This window comes from Mobula birostris, chromosome 30, assembly GCF_030028105.1.
Source record: "Mobula birostris isolate sMobBir1 chromosome 30, sMobBir1.hap1, whole genome shotgun sequence".
NCBI classification, from domain to species: domain Eukaryota; kingdom Metazoa; phylum Chordata; class Chondrichthyes; order Myliobatiformes; family Myliobatidae; genus Mobula; species Mobula birostris.
In genome coordinates this window covers 14,197,525-14,223,142 of record NC_092399.1, presented here as the reverse complement: position 1 = coordinate 14,223,142, position 25,618 = coordinate 14,197,525, and the positions used below count along the sequence as shown (strand labels likewise).

Sequence of the window (25,618 nt, the reverse complement as noted above, 5' to 3'; positions counted from 1 at the left end):
TCATTGCCATAAAACATCCTTGCTCTTTTACTCAAACTTTAATTAAGAAAGATAATGAAGCAGTAGGCAACCAAATGCAGTAAGACCTGGACAGTACCCATACCAACACTCAACAAGAGAAAATGCAGTTGTCACCTGCTGACATTCAATTGCATTACCACCACCAAATACCCCATTGTTAATATGTTGCGGGCTACCGTTGACCAGAATCTAAAGTGGAATAGCCATATACACAATGAGGTTATGAGAGCAGGCCAGAAGTTAGCAATCCTACAGCGGGCAACCTGTCTAACTCTGCAAAGCCTGCCCACTATCTGCAAGGTTCAAGCCAGGAGTGTGACAGAATATCCTCCACTTGCCTGGATGAGTGCAGCTTCAATAACACTCAAGTTCACCACCACAGAAACCACAGGCACCCCATTCATAACCACGGATAGAGTGCCCGTGTCCTCCTGTTAGGCACCTCACCCATAGCCATTCCCTCACTCCATCACTGACACACAGTAAGAGCTTTTTGCACCGCTTCTACACTGTAGCAACTCACCAAGACTCCTTAGACAGCACCTACCAAACCTATCACCTCTACGAGACTGGAGATCAATGGCAGCAAAAGCATGGAAACACCATCTGGAAGTTGCCCTCCAAACCACACACCATCCTGATTTCAAGTTTAACTATCATTAAACTATATATGAATACAGCCAAACAAAGCTAAATCATTTAATTGTATGTGGTGTCCTGTCTGTTATTTTGTGGTACTTATTTGTAACAGGGTAACAAATCATGCAGCATTCACATAAACAGGGGGATCTGGGGGACTTGCACTTCAATCTCCCACGTTTGGCTGGGCCGGAGGGTGCCTTCCCTAGAATTACGCAGCCGACGGAACCAGTACCAGTACCAAGATACCAGTAAACATACAGTCACACAAAAAAATACATAGCCCAAGTGCCTGAGTGACATATCCTGAAAATTGATGGTAGATGGGTGTTATCAGCAAGAACAAGCAGTTCTCAGAGGTCTGCAGTCCAGCTTGTCTTCCATTGAGTGAACACTGGAGTGCAGCCTGACTTAAGGGTCAAACCAGCATGGATGCCACGGTATACCACCTCTTACATCTCCTCTCCTGGACTGCTGAAACAGGCGAGCCCACAGCTTGAGGCCTAGTCCTCGTAACAACTGAGGTCTCGCGAGCTCCTCTGCCACCTGTCTTGCCAATAAACAAAAGAAACAGTCTTGCAGTATTTTACATTTACCAGTGTTCAACAGAGTCTTGCGACTGATTGCAAGAGAAACATTCAAGACGATCACTCGCTGTTAAGACTGCAGACTAGCTTTGTGTACCAACTTCAATGGCTTTCGGCAGCAGGCAGTAACAAGCTCTGCACCAGATCCAGCTCTTCTGCCAACGAGCAGCTTGCAGTCCTTGAAGTTATTAGAGTTCAGCATTTTCTTGCGATTGTAAAAAAGTATTAAAACACTTTGGGGAGGAGGTTCAGGAGCCCTAGAGAGGCCGCTGTGTCCGAAAATTCCACCATCTTACCGGAAACTGGAAAATATATTACTATTCCCTCGCTAACAGTATCTCCTTCCCCAACTGTATTGCTATTTCATAAGGACTGCAGCAGTTCGAGCCACCTCATCACCACCTTCACAGATGGCAACAAGGAATGGGTAATTCAGTGTTGGCCCAGCCTGCAAGCAGCATATGTTCTCTCTACTCAAATGAATAATTGCCCAACTTCCCAAATGATACATCTACCATGTAGTTATCCACTTATATATCCCCTGACATCTCTTCTCATCCATATCACCACCTACTCTTTATACTTAGTTTTGTAACATTATCAAACTTATCTGTTTGATTTACTTAGCCAAGGAATGGTATAAATTGCAAATAACTAGAGGTAGGGCATTATCACACTGGTCACAGTTTGCCAATCTGCAAAATACCTGGTTATTCATGATCACTGTTTACTTGTTCATCAATTCATCCCTCACATGTCTGTAACCCAGTTTGTTCACAGGTCAGAAAACTGGCTGTGAACAAGGTGAAATATGGCAGAAGATGCCTGCAGCCCCACAAATCCATCCTGCCAGTCTCATATGTACTTGCTCATATGTACAGGTTGTACAAACACTGGACATTCATAAACTGGAAGGAGCTTAAATCATTAATTTCTCCTGCCTAACAGGTTTGCCTGTCTTAAGGAAATGTTTGTTTCCATTCGGCTAATGTATGATATGCACCCCCCCCCCCGACTGTCAACTCTGCTCGTAATATTGAGGCAGAGCCAACAATTCAGCATCAGAGATTTCTTAATATAAAAAAAGGAGGAATCAGTAAATGGGTTTGGCTCTGTTAGGGAGGGGGTTGCATGGGTGAATGCCCACCTACCAAATAACAAGACATTAACAGTCTTTTAACCAGTATGCACCATCTTTTGTTATTCAGTGACATAAGGAGGCTACCTACTGACAGGAAATCTATTAACACAAAGAAATCAGATCTCCAATTTGAATATTTATGTTACAATGTTTGCACTTCAAAAAAAAACTATTGGCAGCTCTGTTGTTATCGGAGAATGAATGGTTTTGTGGCATGGTTGGAATGCTATTGCACAGAAACAACAGCAGATCTGTTGTGCTTTGTGCACTGAATACATGAATCTCAGATTATTGATCTTCCATAAGAATGCACATTGGTGACTTCATGACTGATTATTTGCTCTTCCTTACCCAATTCTCACAAAATGATGATCAAAAGAACTGGCAGACCACACACTAACAAATCAAAGATGCCTGCTATGTACCTGCTAAAACACAGTGTTTAAAAAAAGGAAAATTCTTGCTGTGGCCAAAACCTTTAAATTGGTCATTCTCCCAATTTCTAAATTCTCTAACTTGTATGTGATTAATAACGTACATGGCATTTTGTCAGTAATTCTTTAAACTACTCTGCACTTGTAGCATAAACCAACTCATTGAATACTCGACTCCCCACCTTATTTTTGGTTCAACAAGATTGGGTTGACTTTATGGAACATCCCCAGTATTTAATCTTCAATTAAGCTTACTTCAATGATGAATCTCTTCCAACAGAGTAGTCAAATTCAAAGTAAATTTATTATCAAAGAACATACACACTGAGATTCATTTTCTTGTGGGCATTTACAGTAAGAACTAGAATCACTGAAGGACCACCACCAACAGGACACACAAACTATTAATGTGCAAAAGACAATGAACTGTGCAAATACAAAAAGAAAGTAGAGATGCTGCCGTGCTTTCTTCTGACCCAGGACAGATCCTCTGAAATGACAACAAGGATTTTAAAATTGCTGACCCTCTCCATCTCTGATTCCTCGATAAGAACTGGCTCATGAACCACTGATTTCATCCTCCTGGAATCAGCTCCTTGGTCTTGCTGATGTTGTGAGAGGTTAATATTGTGGCCAGGTTTTCAATCTCCACTCCTATATGGCGATTTGTCATCACCTTTCATTCGGCCAGCAAAAGCAAATTTGAATATGAAATTGGAGCTAAGCTTAGTCTCACGGTTATAAGTATTAAAGTGAGTAGAGCACAGGACTAAACATACAAACCTTGAGGTGCACCTGTGCTGTTGGAGATTGTGCCAATCTAAACTGACTGGGGTCTGCAAATGAGGAAATCGAGGATCCAGTTGCACATGGAGGTACTGAGGCTGAGGTCTTGAAGCTTATTGATTAGTTTTGAGGGGATGATAGTATTGAATGTAGAGCTGTACTGAAGAGTATCCTGATGTATGCACCTTCACTGTCCAGATGTTCTAGGGTTGAATGAAGAGCCAATTAAAATGGCATCTGCTGTTGGATCCAAATCATTTCTCAGGCAGGAATTGGTATGCTTCATCACCAGCCTCTTAAAGCACTTCATCGCTGTGGATGCTTCTGGACGATACACAATGAGGCAGGTTACCATGTTCTTCTTAAGCTCCGGTATAATTGAAGCTTGCCTGAAGCAGATAGGTATCTCAGACTGCCGAATTGAGAGTTTAAGACTGCTGAGGCGAGGGCTTAAGACTGGGTAAGTAGTAAATGAGGATCAATAAAAAAAATACTATTCGTGCTGGAAACCTGAAACAAAAACATTAGAAACATTCAGCAGATGAGGCAAGGTCTGTGGAAAGAGTTTCAGTTAGAGTACGTCAACCGTAGATATTAACTGTTCCTTTTTCCACAGCTGCTTGGCCTGGTGTTTCCAACAGTTATTTTGGGTTTTGTTTGAGTAGATATGCTGGATAGATAAAAGTACTGAAGTATGGCATTCTACACTGTTGTTAGCAGTTGAGATTACGTGTTTAATTTTTCCTCCTTTCTACACAATTGTACACCGTCTTTCTTTCCTTTCCATGTTAAACCATGCTGAACTATGTCTTTCACAGTTAGGTGTGAAGCATTTAGTTTTATTTCCTACTTGCACTCTGCTTGCTCAGCATATTCAGTATTTACAACGTCCATTTTAGCTTTTGAGCATTACAAGTACTTTGCTTTTAAAGTTACGATTCTCTGAAATGGAAACTTAGTATACTCCAAGACAAAGCACATGCTATTCATTGTGGAGGTACAGTTCAAATGTTGTAGTTCCATAACTGAGATGACCTATCATTAGTAAGCTTAAAAATATGGTGGAGAGTGTATTTACTGGCTGTATCACGGCCTGGTATGGCCTTTGAATGGAAAATCTTACAAAAGGTTGTAGATTTGGCCCAGTACCTCACAGGTAAAGCCCTCCCAACCACTGAGCACATCTACATGAAACACTGTTGTAGGAAAGCAGCATTCATTAAAAGAGATCTTCACCGCCCAAGGCCATGCTCTTTTCTTGCTGCTGTCATCAGATAGAAAGGACAAGAGCCTCAGAACTTATATCACTAGGTTCAAGGACAGTTACTACCTCACAACTATCAGACCCCTGAACAAAAGGGGATAACTACACTCACTTTCCCATCCATTGAGATATTCCACAATCAATGATCTCACTAAAAGGAATCTTTATCTTGTTATTTCATGTTCTTGTTATTTATTGCTATTTATTTATATTGGCATTGTTTGTTGTCTTTTGCACTAGATCCTGTTAGTTACAATTCTATAGATTTGCTGAGTATTGCTACAGGAAAATTATTCTCAGGGATATATGTGGTGACATACATGTACTTTAATAATAAAAAATACTTTTAACTCCCGATTACCATTTTGTATACAGATCTCAAAGGTGATCAAATTTAAGTTGTACTTTAGCTCAGGGGCAAGGTAATGCTGCACAGTTGGAGTTGTCATGACTAAGAGTAACAGTTATATATTTTATGCATGTTCAATTAGGAGATTTCGTGAAGATATAGTTGGATAGATATGGAGATTTCATGTACAACAGGAAGTCCCCTGATGGTCCGGTCAACAATAATCCCTCAAACAATTTCAAAAAAACACATTATTACATACTTTGTTAAGACATTGTCTCTATGCCATCTTGCAGCAGAGTAATTGCATCAGTTCATGGGAAGAATGTGGATCACAGAAAAATCTGGAGCACAAGGAGGCAGGGAGAATAATGTGCAACTTTTGTGTAGCTAGTACCTCAGGTCAGGATCAAACTTGGATCCCTGGTGTTGGGGAAGCAGCACTAATCTCTGTGCAATTGTGGCATCCTCAATCTGGTTGTTCATTCGACTCAGTTTTCAGAGGATGCTGGCTATTGCCCTTGCCCATGTTACAAGAGGACAAAGTTTAAAAAGTTTTAATGTGATGTAACAGGAATCTGTGGGAATATACTGATATTGAAAATACTTGCTATGGAGGTGCAGTGGGTTCCCTGAACAAACTAATAGCATTCTTCCCCACCCATACTTTCATAAATGGGCTTCTTTGATGGTGGGGGAACAAAATGAATAAGTATCCTAACAATGATAAAAAGCAACCATCATGAAGCTCACCTTTAATTTCTTTTGTAAAACGCACTCTCTGAGAGTCCGTAAGAGGCTTTGGTTGCTCATCGATGTTCCGTATGTCTAGGACTTCACACATGAACTCTATCACTGGCTGCGCTTTGTAGAAAGCTGTGGCGGACACTAAAATTTAAAGAAAAATAACAATGGTCAGTGATTTATTATTGTCACTGTAACTAATCCAATATAAAACACAAGGGTGAAGTCCAACATTTAGAAAACCTATATATATTTGAAAAAGTTTTATTCAGACCTTAATTAACTCTCATAGTTTGGAGCAAGACATTTTGTTTAATACATTGAAGCCTCAGAGAGCTTATCAGAGTTACTAAATAATTACTAGCTATTGCTAATAAGGCACCAGCACTTCAAAAAAAAAGAGATGGATTCACAGTCCATAAATTTTGAGGACCGCTCAAGTGAAACTCTCAAAATTCTCAAGGACTCTTGCTTCTGCCATTAAGGACTGTCCTCTGATATGGATTCCTCAAGGAAACCGGAGACAGAGCACCAACATCCTGCTGTGTCTCAGCAATTATATTGAAAATTTAAGTGCTGAATATGCACTGGGGCTCAGCAACTCCATTCATGTTAATGAACCTTTAACGGCTCACAGGAGGCAAATTCAGCCCATTTACACCTTTTGAATTGAATCAATCTATGAATTTTATTGTTTTCGTGTCATCCAGTGTTGCAATAATTTATTTTTTTATACAAATTTGCATTTGACAGTATGTATAATTGTAATGATATTCATTACCTTTGAAATTTTATGATTGCCTCAGAATTCTCATAGCCTATTGTAAATGAGGACATGGCTCAGATGTCAAAGCACAGCAGAACTTCATTGAACAGGACTCACTGGCGTTAAGTCTTTGCTCATCATAAACGTCACTGCCACACAATGAAAACCATGCTGAGAACTCATCTGCCAGAAGATATTGCAGGCAAACATGGGCACAGAAGAGGCATAGTAGTGGCTCACTGTTCAACTTGAAATGCAACACAGAACTGTGTCTGGAGGCTATTGTGCACCATAATTATATACAATTAGGGACAGCTTCAAAACAATACAACCTCTCATATCCTATACCAATTCTTATTCATATATCTGTACCCTTCATGACTGCTTTTGCACTGTTCTAATCAAATTCAGTATGTTACAAATCTTGTCTCATGATATAAATCTGTTTAATAACTCAAAGATATAAGCTATTAGGATAACACTTGAATTATTCTAGAGATTATTAATAAAAATGCTGCTTTGTCTACTACTATAGTACTTCACTCACTTGCAGGGAAACTACATAGAACATAGAATAGTACAGCACAGTACAGGCCCTTTGGTCCACAATGTTGTGCTAATCCTTAAACCCTGCTTTCCATATAACCCCCTACCTTAAATTCCTCCATGTACCTGTCTAGTAGTCTCTTAAATTTCACTAGTGTATCTGCCTCCACCACTGACTCAGGCAGTGTATTCCACACACCAAGTGAGTAAAAAACCTTCCTCTAATATCCCCCTTGAACTTCCCACCCCGTACCTTAAAGCCATGTCCTACTGCACTGAGCAGTGGTGCCCTGGGGAAGAGGCGCTGGCTGTCCATTCTATCTATTCCTCTTAATATCTTGTATACTAAATAAACTAAACTAAAGCACTTAAGTCAAAGACCAGATCTTCACTTTACATACTTGCCCAAAACAGACCTAAAAATCAACTAATTGCATATGAAGGAAATGCTCGACAGGTAGGACAGTGCCTCTGGAAAGAGAGCAGATTCATCAGAACTGATAAAATACAAAAACAATCTTCTGTACACTGGTTATGGAGACATAGCATACATTTGGGCCTCTCTGCTATTTCTGGGAGGGTTCCCACACCTTGTTTTTGTGAAGATTTACACAAAATAAAGTCGATGTATTTATAGAGGCTGTATATATGCATTATTTGACATAATTTTTGCATAAATATACAAATATTATATAAATGCATTTACTTATCCTTATCAATTGATAATCAGCAAGACAATAATTTTGGCCAGATTGTCTTAAAAGGACAGAAATGACCCTGACTAATCTATGCTAATATAAATGTGATCAAAAATCAGTTGTGCAGGAAACAGAACAAGGGATTAAAGCTACATTAAATGACTAAAAGGAATAAACAGAGATAAAAAATACAGTAGTCAAACTTATATTTGATGGTAATCATTCCACAAGAAATCTATGCCAGTAACTGGCTCCACAGCACATGAACCATTTGTAGCCTGTGTACAAATTAACCATAGAACTTGTGCAGCATTCTTATTTAAAAATTATCTGTTGTTCAGTAACTAGTTAAAGATCAATGTAAGCCTTCAATAGAAAAAAAAAGCTGAATTACCATCGATGTTCAACATCATTTTCCACATGGCAGGTCGGACAGATTGATGGAAACCAAACCAGACTTCTCTACCTCCTCCCAGTGGGTGATAGTAACCCTCAGGTGGAGAAAAGAATGAGCGACCAACAGGAGTATACCTGAGATTTAAAAAACCCAGATTAACAGCTCAAATAACATTTTTGTATTGAGCAACAGGGACATAGGTTGATGGAGTGAGTGGGGATAAAGTACTTTTGGCAACCTATTGTCAAAGCATAAGCAACAAATTTCTACTTCTTTACTGCTTCGACATGTAGAAGTGAATGCCTAACTGCTGCTCTTAGCACTACGGACTTATGAAAACTATCAGAATACCAAGTCACATTGATTTCAGAAACAGATGCAAATTAGCAGATAACTTTACCTCGATCAAAACAAAATGGAAGCCCTTACAGTGTTTACTGGGTTTGCTCACTGGGCATGGAATAAACTAGTATACCACATGTTACTAGCTCCACAGTATAACTCACAATGTGATGGCTGTGCATCTTGCTGCAGAAAACAAATGGAGTTTGTGCACAACGTGGAGATCTCGGGATCAGAACAAGTGTAACTTGACCTCTCCATGTAATTTAAGTAGGGTTACTGGTGATTCTAAGCCATTTTTTCTTTATAATTCCCTAACTGAAAAACACAAACTATGAAAAGCAGTAACTATAAATATGCCCATTTCCTTTCCTAAAACACATACATGCCTGTAGCCTAACCTACTTCAGAAATTCAGGGCCAGGCTAGTTGTCCCACTTGTACAGAAGGTGCTGATCTTACTGAAAGCATACTTATGGCGAGATACTGGACGATATTAATGCAGTCTTCTTACATATAATGAACTGTAAATGATAAAACACCCAAGAAATTGACAAGAATCTTAATAAACTATATTTGCATGTACCTTTTCATTTTCATTGGTATGACAGCGTCATAAAATGTGAATATATCATTAACTAGCCATAAGAGTAACATAAAGTCGAGGTAAAATAAACGATTTCTTCATCTCACATATCATTTAAATTCCAGTATTTGCAAAACTTACAACTTGTGACACCAAGGAGCGACTTCAAGTATCACAATATTCAGTACTTTTCCTAACTGCATCAACTTAAAATATTTCCTTAGGTTATATGAACAATAAATCAGATTACCTCATTGATGCCAGGTGCCTCATTGCTACATCCAATGCTTGAACAGAGTCTAACGGAACTTGGATTCGACCACTGACAAGGGCCTCATGCAGCAGTCTCCAACTTACTACTGCCAGCCATTTAATGGAAACCTTAAAAATCCGATCTTTTCCTTCACCAGGAATGGTCACCTCAAAATCAACCTTACATTAAAAGAAAAAGAAACAAATAAATGAAACTGCCAAAAGATAAATCCTTCTCTCTGGAAATTTTTCATGATATAATCAAAATAAAACTAAAAAATTAAGCAAGCGGAACAAATTTTACCAACTTTTTGACACCTGGAAGATTTCAGTCTGCAGGCACTCAATCCAGAGAAGCTGGGTTAAGGCTGGTGCATTGAGCCTGGTACACAAGTCAAAAGGCATCATGCATTCCAATCTCCACCTGGCAAGCAAGCCTGGAACCACCATGGGAAGACTTGTTGCTGATGCTTTGGGCTTGTCCCTTCACACCACTGCCAAGCACCACTGACTCACTGACTTGTTTGCGTCTCTTTTCATCTGTCAAGATGTTTCTGATTGGAATGATACAAACACAGCAGCACAGTGGCAACTGCCCCATGACTAGCTTTGATTTAAAGAACATGTGAAATAAGATGAACAAAACATCCACAAAAAGCACTTTCTCCAAAATTGTGTACTTCTATTACTTGTATAATGAACAGCACACAAAACCAGTATGCCACTGTTGGATCTGAATGCTTAATTTTAATTATTTTCTTTGTAGTTTAACAATTGATAATCTGCTTGTATTTTAAGCTGCCTTTATATGCATAATAGCTTGATATGCCTCTAATGGCTACATAAAGTATAATTCTGAAACCTTCACTGTACTTCATTAAGTGATTGCTTTCTCGTCGGTTCATTTTTACTGCAGTATTGAATAAGTATTTTTCAGTTGGTTGTCTCTTATCTACAGATTTGAATGCAAGTTCTCTTATCTCTGAGTATAAAAATAGCTGTTTATGCTAGGCGCCATCTTTAGTTTCTCTCCTCTTCAAGTAGTAGACTCCTGTCACTGTTCCTTTTCTCCTTATCAGCTTTTAATAAAACAATTGTGAAACAAGTTTTATGCCTTATTCTTGACTTCTAAAAGCAGCACGGATTTAAACACCAGATTTAATGGACTCAGCTCTGCGCTGAACTACGGGACTCTCTTTGTGGACTTCAGAATGCTACTGGCTTGCGATTGTTTGCATGATGTGTTATTTTTATTTGCACATTGGGTGTTTGACGGTCTTTTTTTAAAATATGGGCTCTTTTGTGTTTCTTTGTTTCACAGTTGCTTATTAGGAGACAAATAACAAGGTTGTACAATATATACATACTCTGATAATAAATGCACTGAACTTTGACAATTAGAAACCCTGCATCTAGCAGGTTCCCTTTAATGGCATCTATAAATACTGCTCACTGAGTGAGCCATTCAAATCCATTAAACACAATTTAAAAAACATTGCTAGATCAGGTGACCACATTCATTACCTTTTAACAAAAAGCACTTAAGGTAGAAAAACATTCTAAAGAATTTCACGTAAGTGTATTTATCTCACTCTGGGTGTTTAAAGCCTACGTGTGCAATTTGCCTTGTTTTATTTACTTATATTTAGAGATACAGTTCAGAACAAGCCCTTCTGGCCGAATAAGCCACTCTGCCCAACCCACCCTATTTAGCCCAAGCCTAGTCACAGAACAATTTACAATGACCAATAGTAGGTCCTTAGAATGTGGGAGGAAACACGAGAAGGACATACAAACTTCTTACAGATGGCATCAGAATTGAACTCCAACACACTGAGCTGTAATAGCATCGTGCTAACAACTATCATGGCCACTGTTCAGCCACTGGTGAGGAGAGAAATGAAGAATAGGATATCGAAGATCCTTACAGGCAATTGTGCCATGAAGGAAAGTCATTGTAGCAATCTGGCAACATCAGGAAAGAGACAAGGCAGTCCCAATGTTGGAATGAAATACAGTGGATTCTGGTTAATTGGGACACATCGGGGTGAGTACAATTTGGTGTAATTAAGTGGCTGAAGTTTCATGGAAATAGTTAAAGTGCATAAAAAAGGCAAACTACTGTTTAACTAACAATTTATGTATTTAAATGAAATACAAAAAATATTTGAACACTATGAATACCTCTACAGTACTATGAAACTATCAATTCCCAATAGTTATTGGAGGATTTCATCTGCCATGATCTTTTGGGTTGACTGTAAATTAATAATAATCAGCAGACACCTACTGCAAATACTTTCAAATTCTGTGTAATTCCTAGCTTATTGAAATAGTGAAATCATTTTTTTCACTCCCAGCTGTTTCTGGCATCTCCGAGCCTGAAAGCTTGGAACTGCGGTGAGCAAAATAGTTCTGAATTGCCTTACTATGTATTTCTCGCCAACTATCAGTGATAAAAATCACCGCTCTTTGAACACAATCACACAAAACTGATGCTATTTAAAAACTGATCACTAAGTATGGTATAGGTCTAATGGTTACACAAGTGAACGTGAGTGAGGATAGTTAGAAACAGTTTGGTAACTGTCTCCTGCCCCAATTAAGCAGCACAGTGTCTCAAATAAACAAAGGGAATCCCAGCTATTTCCTTGATTTAGCTTTTGTTTTTTAATAAGAGTTGTCCAAAATGAATAGCTGTCCCAATTAACTGGAAATCCACTGTATTTAATCTTTGATGCTTTAGTACATTAAAGTATGCTGTACTGACTACACAGACCAAAAATATCCTCGGCTCTATCACCAATTTGTTTTCCATTTCTGATGAGCGTTTATCTGTTTTTAAATTGGAGTATGGCAACAGCTGAGCTGCAGCTGAATTACAAATCTTTCAATCACACTACAGTACATCATAATTGTCCTACATGCGGGGTGGAAGAAATAACAGGCTCTATTATATTACACACACACACACACACACACACACACACACAGGAAAAAATGGTGGAGCTTAGCAAGTCTGATACTATCTATGGAAAAGGAATAAACAGTCAATGTTTCAGGCCAAGTCCCTTCATCATGACTCATTGCGTGTTTCTTGCAATTTGGTGCTGTTGAAAAGCACACCATAACAGCAGCCACAAAGTTAAGAAACCATTCAGTATCACTCTAAGCCACATCAAATGAGCAATATTTGGTAAATGTCTACAAAAATCCCAAGAAGATCCATTCAACACAATTCAGCCAGATATTTTAAGCGTCGGTTGCATATTTAACAGCAGGGCTAACCCAAAATGATTTTTACAACACAATACATTGAAGTGCAAATATAGTATCCCTAGATCAGCACATATTTGATAAAAAAAATTGGAAGTTTCCAATATGCATTGCTTGTTTCCACACGATAAAACTTATATAAAAAAAGTTTATCCCCATTCAAGGAAGAGATAAAAGCCTTCACCCCCTTCTCCACATGAGATGCAGCATACCCGATCCTGGCCAATAGGTAGTAGTGTTGCTGTATAAATATTCTTTTTTCCATCATACACTGGCTTTCTGTCTCCAAAGATCTGAGGTTTGAAATGCTGCACCATGTACTCCACCACTTCCCTGCAAAACAAATGCATTGAGAAGGCTATCTTATCAAGATTCAGTGTTACTCCATTGATGAATGCATTTTTGGCATTATTAACCGAAGTCGTGTCTGACAAGGTGTGACTTTCTTCTATATTCAGAGTTAAAAGAGTAAACACAGGCATCCCTTCGATGTCTGGATCCTAAATCCGTGATGTGCACCCACTATTCATGAATTATGAAACACATTGTGCTTATAATGGATTATTTTCCCCCAAATGTTAGCAAACTGAGATATTCGCCCATCTACGGTCATTAGCAAATGATACTTTTGAATATGCTCACATTACACATACATTGATTCAAATGAGCAAAATTCCTGACAGTCACTAGAGAAACCCTGTAAAAAGGAACACAAAAAATTTTGAATGATTTACTTTTAAATTCCTGGGATTAAATTGTCAAATTAATTTTAAATTGACGATTTCAAGGCTCATTGCACAATTTTCAAAGGTCTCCTAAGCACTGAATCTGGCATTCATGCATCCTATTCTTATCGTGTCTTCAAAAATTTGCATGCTCAGTTTTAATTCCCATCCTGAAAATAAGTTTTTCTACCACTCTCCTTCATTGAGGTGCTCACTGGAAATTTTTAGTCGTGCTAATATCAACTTTCGTGGGTATAAGTGAAGACTCACTCTTGAAAGGGATCTGAGATGCTGCACTACAGGAAAGCCACCTTTTAACAAGCTGTTGTTGTTGAGAATTTACCTTCATTACAAACTGCTACATTTGATTCTTAAACAATTTAAAATTCATGCAGATAACAAGATCATCTACAAAAGAGAAGGATCCCTGTACTAACAGATTATTATCACACTTATACCCTGACTGGTAGGAAGAGCCATGCAATTCACAGGGATAATTTTATTTCCACTATGCATCTTCAACCAGCCTCAACACTTATTTCTCCATCCTAAAGTTTTGACTTTTCCCAACTTTACACACCCAATGCTTCAACCTTTAGGAAAACACTAAAAAAACTTGCCACTAATCAAAAATGGCACCATTAGTGAATTCACAAATGCACAGATCATAATAACTATTGCCATTAATGAGGTTTAGTTTTTATATTGAATATGGAACTAAAAGTTTGTACTTATTGATACCATCGTCATAACTGCATACAAATGCAGTTCATGCTGACTTGATTTAGTAAGCATCTCAATGCAAGAAAGGCAAACCGTTTTTCCATCCACTATTAATGTTGCTCAAGCCTGATTTGTAGAGGGGGAAATTCAATGTTTAGTTGGAGAGCTATTTGTCTTGTTCCATTGGGGAAGAAATCAAAATACAAAGCAAGGAGCTAACAGCAATAAACCTTGAGTATAAAATATTTGATACAATTGTACTATTACCGTACTTTACACTGCTTTGTAGAGTACTAATTTGTTATGATGTCTTGTATCTGGGGTCCGAACTCTCACAGATGTGAAGTGTCCATACTTTACAAAGTACGGGCTGCTGTTCCAGGCACCTAGCATGGTGTCAGCAAACTGGTGAGAACTCATCCCTTCTTGTTGTTGTACACTGTTGTGTCAGGAGTCACGGTAAAACCCCTTAGCCCACCATTAGTACTCGTGTGGCAAGAACCCTCCCTGGGTCGATATGAAATGGTTGGCTTTAACATGGTTAGTATAGTGTGTGCTGGTACTAGCAGCTTCAGTTCTATGTCTTGATCATTTATATCCTATAATCTCTCTCATCAGTTCCTGTTGGATGTGGTAGGAGTTGTTTTCTTCCCTCTCAGCAGCGGAGGGCAAAGCAGCCACAGACACTGAGGGGGAGACAAAAGCATTAGCACATTCAGTAGGAACCAATGAGAGAGAAACCACAGGATCTGGGTAGCCTGACAACACAAGGTGTTTGCATTATCAGCTCCCAGGATGGATCACATCGCAGCGATGAGTGGCTGCACTGCTCATACGGGCATCATCAGCACCAGACCTCACAGGCAGCCTCTCCACGGTGAATTGTGGGCGAAAGGTTACCTGCATAGCAACGCAGTCAGCAATGCATGTGACTCCTTCTAACCTTTATTCCATCAGCACCCTTGTACCTGGAACTCACCTTGAGCATCAAGTGAGGTGCTCATGTTTCATGAAACCTGTGTACACTGTTCATACATTTACCAAATTGTGAACATCTGGACAGGAGAGACCAAACCATCTATTACGGTGTCCAATCTCATTTACAATATTATTTTACACATAACAATTTTCATGATTTATTAACAAAATGCATTAACTATTCTTGGGCATATCACAGCACTTTACACTGAATATAATATTACAGAGTTATCATAGGGCATCAAACAGTAAAATGACATCAAGTATATCTACACTGCCAATAAAAACTCACAATTTGATCCACCAGTCTTTATTTGGAAGTGTTACTCTGAACTGTCTGGTTGACAGATTGGGTACCTGTTTACTCTCCGAGGACACTTGTCTGGCTTTATATCCACCTCATAATGGTAAACATCGATTTTCGGAATATCAACTTCGAAGTAGTTGGCTAGAAGTTTTATTGGCTTGCCGATCGTACCTATTCCTGGTCGTCGTGGTGCCTGGAACACCTGCTGCAGAGGTGGCACATATGGGCCAACTGCTGCTGAAAAGAGAAGGAAAAAATGTGTTATTCTTTGGAGTCTGTAGACAACCAATTTTTTAAAAACAATATTTACACAGGCTGATCCTTGTATTCCTACAAGGATTCTGCCGAAAATCATGGAGCTCATTCTCACCTCCTGTTCTTCACAAACAATGTACACTTCCATTATGTTCAAATATGTGATCAGCTTTCGAGTGGCAACAACAGCTAGATTTATCTTTCTAACATCACTTTCATAAATGTTGCAACACTCATTGATTTCAGTCTGCTTTAGACAGAGCAGAGAGAAACCACAGCAGCTAAGTAGCTACTTTTGTTCGACAGAGAATCACCTTCAACCAGATAGTCACATGAAATGCTGGAGGAACTCAGCAGGCCAGGCAGCATCTATGGCAAAGAGTACAGTTGATGTATCAGGCTGAGACCTTTCAGCAGGACTGGAGAAAAAAAGATTGAGGAGTCGGAGTTAGGTGGGGAAGGGGAGGAAGAAATGCAAGGCGATAGGTGAAACTGGGGGTGGGGAGATAGGGAGACTGCTTTGCCGAGCATCTATGCTCCATCCGCCAGAAAAAGCAGTGGCTATCCATTTTAGTTCCACTTCCCATTCCGATATGTCAGATCATGGCCTCCTGCACTGTCGCGATGAGGCTACACTCAGGTCGGAGGAGCAGCACCTTATATTCTGTCTAGGTAGCCTCCAACCCGATGGCATGAGTATCGATTTCTCGAACTTCTGGGAATGCTCCCACCCTTCACCACTCCTCATTGCCATTTCCCTCTCTCACCATATCTCCTTACCTGCCTATCATAACCCTGTTGCTCCTCCCCCTTTTCTTTCTTCCATGGCCTCAGTCCACTATCAGATTCCCCCTTCTCCAGCCCTGTATCTCTTCCACCAATAAACTACCCAGCTCTTTACTTGAACCCTGCCTCCTCCCTGGTTTCTCTTATCACCTTGTGTTTCTCCCCCACCTTACTCTGACTCCTCATCTTTTTTCTCCAGCCCTGATGAAGGGTCTCGGCCCAAAATACTGACTGGACTCTTTTCCATAGATTCTGCCTGAACTGCTGAGTTCCTCCAGCATTTTGTGTGTGTTGCTTGGATTTCCACCATCTGCAGATTTTCTCTTGTTTGTAATTCAACCACTTGCTTTGAGTGCTTGGACAGATTGTATGGATCAAAATTTACACCCCTGCCAAAGTGGAAATTCAGCCAGTGGTGTAGTGGCATCCACACTGAACTTCGAGCAAGTGGCTCCAGGTTTGAAACTAGCCTGCCCCTTGCACGCTTCCCATCTGTGCTGAGTCGGACGTTGAGCTTGCAACTTGGCCTCATAAAACAGACAAATGCTGAAGAAACTGCAAGGTTGCCAACTGATGCGCCACGAGGCGCGGAGAGGAACAAACTGGAAATTAATCCCTTTTTACAATCTACCACTCATTAACTTGCTTTGTAAACAGTTGCAAATTTGATGTTTTGCACTTCTGGTGGAGCAAAGGATAAGGCCTCTCTAAATATCCCAAAATAAATTTAACCAGCACTATTTCAACAATGGTAATGGATTATCACTACTTAATTTCATACTAGCATGACCAAACAGATCTAGTGTTTTGTGTCTGTATTTAAAAAAAACTTTACTACTACGTTGTAAGTAAAAATAAGCAAAGGCACAAAAAAGCGTGAGCAGTAGTGAGCATACTCCAATTAACACAATAAACTAACACAAGGCATTGGAGAAATGGCTTTCTTTACATTTCTGTGCCAGAGGCTGCTGTTCCCTCTCACCTCCTGGATATAGAGGTCACACATATTTCACTTCTCCATGGCAGAGGCAGCTAAACTTGTACTTTGTTATGGAGATTCAAATGGTGGGACAGAGGCCATGTGTCCTTTAGACACAATGTGCTCACTCAACGATGCAAAATCTGCTCTTCATTAGAAATGCAGCAGCTTGGGACACCAAACAGTTGTTCACACAGTGTATTGCCCCTGCACATTAAAACCCTTGTATCACTCTCAACCAATGACAAGGCCTTTAAGGAATTCTTAATCACACCTCCTGGACAAGAATTTCTAGTCTAGGAAGCAATATATGGGGGGGGGGGGGGGGGGGAGAGAAGCAAAGTGGTTGCCTATATTTTAAAAGACAAAACTAATCTATATGGAAAGATTAAAGAGCACTTCTAGCATTTTCTTTTTGCTTCATTCCAGTATCTGCTGTTTTAGATTTTCATTTAAAAGTATCATTTTTGAAGCCTTCAAAGCTTGTCCCTCCATTTTTCACATCCCCTCAAGCCCTATCATCTCAGTTCCTCTCATTTTTGCCTTTTGAATACCCTTCAAAATCACTGCTTCACCACGGGCATTATACACACAAAGTGCTGGAGGAACCACATCAAACCCTCTCCAATGCTGCCCAACTGAGTAAGACCTTGCCTTGTTCCATTTTTATCTACTCAGTCAATGCTAAAGAATCAAGAGCACTGGGTTCTTCTGCTCTGCACTCGTCTTTATCACTACTCTCCCCAAGAATTTAGCCTTGATTTGCACTGTCACCTTCAGTAACATCACCCTATGCAGTCAGTTTCCACATGTGTGTCTGTAACCCATCGGTTCTAAATGGAGCAGCGTCCCTACACTGATTATTTATATTGTATCCAGTACTCGATGGGCAGATATATTCCCCAAATATTGAAATGACTGAAGTCAAGGTCTTTGGTCTCCATCACAAACACTTTCTCCTTGGCTTGATGAGTTTCAGAAATTTTCATATGATTACTACAACCGATTATTTCCACCTTTGTAAAATCTCTTGAAACTCCACTGCATGCCTTTCTTACCATTCAACTTAGTGATTTCAACCCACAACTGCAAATTCTTTTGATCTACTTCCCATAAATCTAAAATTATTCAAATCTCCCTTCTCCAAATTCTAACTTCCACAAAGTTCTATTCTCAGATAACTTTTTAAATACATTTATGACAAGTCTGCTTTGAATAATCTGAGGCATTGAGGAACATGCCAAATAATCTTGTATCATTTGGATGATAACCCTCATACAAAGCCATTAACATCCTGGATCAACACAAAAGGCGTACACTTTTCAGTACACCTGTGTACCAAATATTAAAATGTACTCAAGGAGGGTAAAATATAAATAAGCTAGTTCAAAGCCTGCATGCCTTTACTAGAGCAGTTTTAACCCTTTGCTTAAAGCTTCTTTTTAATTACAAATTTGCTTCTAAACCTTGTAAGGAACAACAGCACATTTCCTTTCTACTAACAGTTTATTCAAAAAGATAAGCAATTAAATACACACATTCTGTGCTCAAGTCTCTGCTGAACCCTTGCTCTCCCTTTAATTACAATCGTGGGAATATAATAGCAGGTCTAATTTAGCTTTTCAGAAATATTTCAGCACTTCATTAGTTATAGCTCTTTTTTCTTCAAAATGGGCCCCAAAAAGCATTGCTGAAATTGCTAAATTAAATGAACACAACATCCATTTCAAAAATAAAAAAGAATCGCTTTATACTTCTATTAACCACAATACAATCTGATATAACCAACATGGTATTTGAAAGTGGAAAACATTACAGCAAGGGAATATTGAAGCAGCATCCGAGGGAAATCAATGAGCTCTTGAGACAAATAAGTGTGGGAAAATAATACAAGAACAGGATTTTAGGTGCTTTAATGTAGAGATGGCCCAGGCACAACAGCTTGAATGGCAAGCTCTGCTGACATTTGGCATTTCAATCAATGTATGACCTTGCTGTGTCATATTAGGGACTTCAACTAGCTGTCGTCTTTAATACTAAAATGGGACAACGATGTTTGGAATGCACTGTATAAATATTCATGAAAAAATAAATTATTTTCTAGAAAGTAAAACTTAAAATAGTCTCTTACTAACACAGGCAACAAGCTTATAAAGGTCACAACAAACACACTACACTTTCCATCATTATCTATCCACAGCACAAGAATCTAGTAAATCTCGTGCCAAAAATCCAGTGCCAAACCATGCTACATACATACAAGTATCCATGCCGACAGATTGAGGAGAGCTGCCTTACAGCTTCACAATCACGTCTCTGCAGGCAAAAATATTTTTCCATTCTTGTTTGGTACAAGACACGGAAAAAGTCAGATAATGACAGCAGGTGTTGGGACTGGGTGTGGAAAATGTTTATCTGCAGACTTAGAAATTAGGGTGGTAATTTTTTTGCAACTCTGTTATGTTTATACAACCAGGTGCCTTAATCAGCAGCAGAAACATTAACAAAGTGAACACTAATTGAGAAAAATTAATGTTGCCAATTTATAGTGATAATTCATTGCAAGCCTAACCAATTTGTGGCTAGAACTACAACATGAATCATAGTCAATCTACAACCAATACATAATAATATATTGTATTATACAGCTCACAAGGTTACAATAGTGTTTAAATAATATGAGCTCTAAAAGATGTGCCACAGATTGTCCAAATGTTTCTACTTGTATGACGTAAAAATGATAGATCAACAGTAGTGGGAGATTGCCCGCCAGTATATCAGACTTGTATCACAATGATTAAAATAGTTGCTTATTCTACACACTGGAACTCACCGAATATTTATGCCTTAAGGGTTGTGCAAACAATTTTGTTAAACGTCATTCCCTCACACTGCATGTCATTTTTCACTCTGCAACTAATTTAAAATGCTGTCTTTGTGATTTTTTTTTGCTTCTGGCCCATCAATTAAGTACCTTTGTCTATTCTCTCTATACTGCCATCTGTCACTTATTCAATGTCCATGCTCATGCAGAAGAACAGGCCAACTGTCACAAGTAATCTTTTCAAATCATTTGACCTTTTATGAATTCAAGAAAAACAGATGCATTTTAAAGTATCTGTGGCCTTCTATGCAACAAAACTGCAAGTTAAGATTTATTAAATCTGCTTTCCATTGTAAAATTAAATTTATTACATTTTCTGTTTGCAAAACAAAGAGAAAGTGAATGGGGAAAAGCCAATATACAAGGTAAGATACATATTGTGATTGCTACCATATTAGCACCCTCCCATTATCAAACTGTAAAGTTGATTGAGTTAAGAAATTAGCTATCAAATTCCTCTTCTAGGTTTTGAGCTTCACAAGTTACCAAAAAATCAGAATGACAGCAAGGCACACAATAAAAATGTATGGTATAGTATCGTATTCAGCAACCTTGGGGAAAAAAATAGTCATTGCTTCTACACCCGGTTAGGATTTAGGCTTTTAAAACACAATTCCCAGTAAAAATCAATACCATCTTAAAACCGATCTAGACCTGGCAGAAATATCCTTCAAAGAGTACTCTCTCTAAAGACTTGTGTGTGTTTTTTTATATAAATGTTTACCTCGAATAGTGCTAAGTGGCACCCATCTGAAAGTTGCCCTGAAACATAAACTAAGGCATTCTCAACATTCAGACTAGTTGATGAAAACAGCTGTCCAATGTAGCCCTACAACATAATGACCATACTGTCAGACACACAGAAGCAGGTGCTTCACCCACTTTGCTCATGCAATTCATCAAGCACCTACTTCTAAACCAATCCCATCTGCCAGAACTTGGTTCACAATCTCCTATGCCTTGGGGATTAAAGTGCTCATCCAGACACTTAAATGTACAAGTCTCTGCCTCCACCACCTAAATTCTTCCTCAAACCTCTTCTACACCACTCACCTTTGCTATACATTTGTGTGCTCTGGCTTTAGTTACTTCTGCTTTGAAGAAATGTATCCCACCATCAAGGCTGCCCTCAATCTCCTTCACCACAGGAAAACAAACCTGGCACATGCAGCCTTCCCTCATAACAGAAATACTCCATCCAAAGCAGCAAGTTAGTGAACCTCTTCACAGAAGGACCAAGATGAAAAGCCATTCAGCCCTTTGAAATGAAGCTCATCCTTCTGGTGCTTCAGCCCTCCTGCACCATCTAGCTGAAATTTAATAACTATTTCATCTCCATGGTTATTAATTTTCCTCATTAAACTAGAAGCATGCACATAGAAACATAGAAAACCTACAGCACAATACAGGTCCTTCGACCCATAATGTTGTGCTGAACGTGTACTTACTTTAGAAATTACCTAGGGTTACCCATAGCCCTCTATTTTTCTAAGCTCCATGAACTTATCCAGGAGTCTCTTAAAAGACCCTATCATATCTGCCTCCACTACCGTCGCCGGCAGCCCAGTCCACGCACTCACCACTCTGCATAAAAAAAACTTACCCCTGACATCTCCCTTGTACCTACTTCCAAGCACCTTAAAACTGTGTCCTCTCGTGATAGACATTTCAGCCCTGGGGAAAAGCCTCTGACTATCCACATGATCAATGCCTCTCATTATCTTATACACCTCTATCAGGTCACCTCTCATCCTCCATCACTCCAAGGAGAAAAGGCCAAGTTCGCTCAACCTATTCTCATAAGGTATGCTCCCCAATCCAGGTAACATCCTTGTAAATCTCCTCTGCATCCTTTCTATGGTTTCCACATCCTTCCTGTAGTGAGGTGACCAGAATGGAGCACAGTACTCCAAGTGGGGTCTGACCAGGGTCCTATATAGCTGCGACATTATCTCTCGGCTACATGACTGAAGAGTGTTTTCTGTAGGAAATATTTACTAGGTGAACACTTTAAAAACAACTGTAAGTACTTTACTGAAATAAAATGATAAACACGACCTACCTGCCTTTGTAGATGAACAAAGGTCCATAAAACTATTTGGAATGGCAAGTTCTGGCCAACATTAATCTCACAGCCATGGAATATATGATTTATTTTTTAATCCCAGCACTGACAATAGGAATTTGCAAAATATGTTGTTGTACTTTCTGGCTTCTAAAATCGATTGTTTTTATACCTTGGGATGTCAAGCCAGTGAGAATATTACGTTGCCGAACACTACCTTTCCTTTAGTTATGAAATGAATATCGAATCACTGCTGTAGCACAAAGAAAGACAAGAAAGTCTGCAGATGCTGGAAGTCCGAGCAATACGCACAAAATGCTGGAGGAACTCAGCAGGCCAGGCAGCATCTATGGAAAAAAGTAAATAGCTAACGTTTTGGGCCAAGACCCTTCTTCAGGACTGGAAAAAAAGATGAGAATTCAGAGTAAGAAGGATGTGTGGGGGGGAGAGAAATGAAGGCTGAATCTGATAGGAGAGGGTAGAGGACCATGGAGGAAAGGGAAGGGGAAGGAGCACCAGAGGGAGGTGGTAGGCAGGCAAGGAGGTAAGGTGAGAGGGGGGAAACAGGAATGGGGGAATGGTGATTTTAAATGTCTACTGTTCACTCTTTTCCACAGATGCTGCTTGGCCTTAGCTCTTCCAGCATTTTGTGTGCGGTGCTATATAGCCACTTAACAAGACCACTATTCCCCAAGAACTTAAATTGCTCATATTTACAAACCATCAAAGAGTAGACATCATTTATCATCTCTGCAGCTACCCTGTCTGCAGCCGAAGTTGATACTAAAATCATAATTTTTTCCCCAGCATATTCACTTGCTTACAGAAAGCATTTTAGAACATTGAATCAGCAAGTTACCAATCCTAGACCATGTCCCTCTCCTATTATTCTCCATTTATAAAAATGTTGTTCTTATCTACAGGTACTGATAAGGGCTGGTGACTGGATATAGGAAAATTTTACAAATCATGAATGGTGTCAATCTTCTGCAAATCAGAAAAATAACTAGGCACGAGCAAGAATTTAGATTGAGCACTCAAGAGTATCATATCAATGTTCAAAATTCCTCTATACCCTTCACCCAAAAACATGCAGAATTTCCCAAAGAATCAGTGAGTTCATGCACGTTCTGAATTTTGTAATATATTGAAAGAACGTGGGCACTACTGGCAATCTGAGCATTTGTCATTTATTCATGACCACTCAAACTGAGAGGCTTCCCTTCATACTTTAGGACAGTTAAGAGTCAAACATATTGTTATGGATCAAAAATTTTTATCAAACTGTTTAAGAAAATCCAGTCCTTGATGGACTGGATAGGTTTTTACCGGCTGGCAGATGTGCAGTCTCCATTACAGATTAGATCTTTAATCCATTATTTAATTGATAGAATTTAATTTCCTTGGCAACCAAGGAAGGATTTGAGCTTGCTTTACTGGATCAGTAGATGAGGCTTCGTTGGCAATTAGGTGCACTTCAACAGTCTTCAGTCTTTGCTAAGTGAATTAGAAAGTATTCCTCCACATAGTCATTTGTAGTCTGTGCTGGACGTGTGACGATTCAAGTGCTCATCCATATACTAAAATGTTCAGTGGGACTCATCCTTACTATCTGGCAGTGCAATTCCCTTAGGTGAAAAAACAGTGTTTGTGGGTCCCTATTTTACTACAGCATCAATATCTTTAAAAATATTGGCAAGAGAAAACGTACTTCTCGATTCCCCCAATTTTCTTTTCACTGTTAAAGACTACTTAAAATAATTTGGTTGACAGGTGCTCTGAACGATCCATGTGTCCTCATCTTCCTTTCATTTAATCAAGAACACATGATTTCAAAGTTAGATGTGTAAACTTGTACCATGATACAAAAGTAATTTGCTGTGTTGATGATGAAAACATACAAACCAATTAATGTAAGAATGCTGCAAATCACAATGACACAAAGAGAATCACAACTCTTTAAAAATTGCACCCTCTTGTTAACATTTCTCTAACTTCTGTCACTCTTATTATAATATATTCTCAGCTGTTTGGACAGCATTAAATGGAAATGGAAACAATTATTTTAAATTACTGACATCTGTAGATTCTGGTTTTTGCTTTTCAATGTTTTACTATTAGCAGCTCTGCCACTCTGGCAAGTGGGAGAAGTGAGTATTCAACAAGCAATTGTAAAAGACTTACTGCTCTGAATAGGTGTGTTGGGTCTGTTGAATGCTATACAAATAACGTCATGAAAAAAAATCCAGGATTACAAGTGGTGACCAAATTGAAATTTTGGACTAACAAAGAGGAATTACTCTAGAAGTGGAAGGACAGAGATTTTGAAAAAGAATTCCAGAAATCTGAGGCTTCAGAGAACAAAAGTAAAAATGAGGGCAGTACAATATGAATTAACTGAAATTTTATGGAAGGTGTCCATGAGTTGTTGGCCAAGAAGTCTAGGAGTTGATAAGTTAAGGAATTGTGGCATTGAAGGCAGTACTGCAGTCAGTAAGTGGTATTTTGATGTAAGTGTCCCATCCTTTCCCTAGCTACCTTCCTGCTCTTAAGTATTTTAAAATAGGTTTGGATTGCTGATATTTCATGGCCCTCAATGGCCCCCTAATTCTTCTTTAAAAAACACCTCCTCCCTCCTTATACTCTTTATGCTCCTGAAGGTCCACCCGTTTTCAGTGCTTTATATCTGCTGCCTTTCCTTTATCAAACCTTTGACATTTCTTGACATCTAGGGTTTCTGAGACCTGCTTTCCTTACCCTTCATCCTCACAGGAACACGCTGGACCTGAGACACATTTACAAGACTCTCACTTTCCAAATGCAAGTTTACCTCCAAGGAGCTGTCCCAGCTTGGCAGGATCTGTCTGCAGGTATAAAGTACAAAGTTTCAAAGGTTACAGGGAAACATCAGAAGAATGGGGTTGAGAGGAGCCATGATGGAATGGCTCGATGGGCAATGAAGCCTAATTCTGTTCTTATGACTTACGGAAAACAAGATAAACCCTTTAGGATGTGTGTGTGTGTGTGTGTTTAAAACAAAAGGAACCTGGAGGCCAATGAGGGACCTTGAAATATAATTTGTATTCCC

The 25,618-nt window shown here is 39.1% G+C and overlaps 1 protein-coding gene across 5 annotated transcripts in view; it reads right to left on the bottom strand.

Annotated features, from left to right (window-relative positions):
- LOC140190656 (protein argonaute-1) overlaps window positions 1-25,618 on the bottom strand; it is an 87,794-nt gene that overhangs the window by 50,163 nt on the left and 12,013 nt on the right. Inside the window, exons 2-6 of one of the 5 annotated variants that reach the window (XM_072247424.1) lie at window positions 15,612-15,798; window positions 13,041-13,161; window positions 9,551-9,732; window positions 8,370-8,506; window positions 5,975-6,109 (exon numbers count right to left, since the gene is read on the bottom strand). In XM_072247424.1, the coding sequence (XP_072103525.1) occupies window positions 5,975-6,109; window positions 8,370-8,506; window positions 9,551-9,732; window positions 13,041-13,161; window positions 15,612-15,798 (762 nt within the window). Of the gene's footprint in view, window positions 1-5,974; window positions 6,110-8,369; window positions 8,507-9,550; window positions 9,733-13,040; window positions 13,162-15,546; window positions 15,799-25,618 lie in introns of those variants that run through there. The other 4 variants (XM_072247425.1, XM_072247427.1, XM_072247426.1 and 1 more) reach the window with 4 other exon arrangements.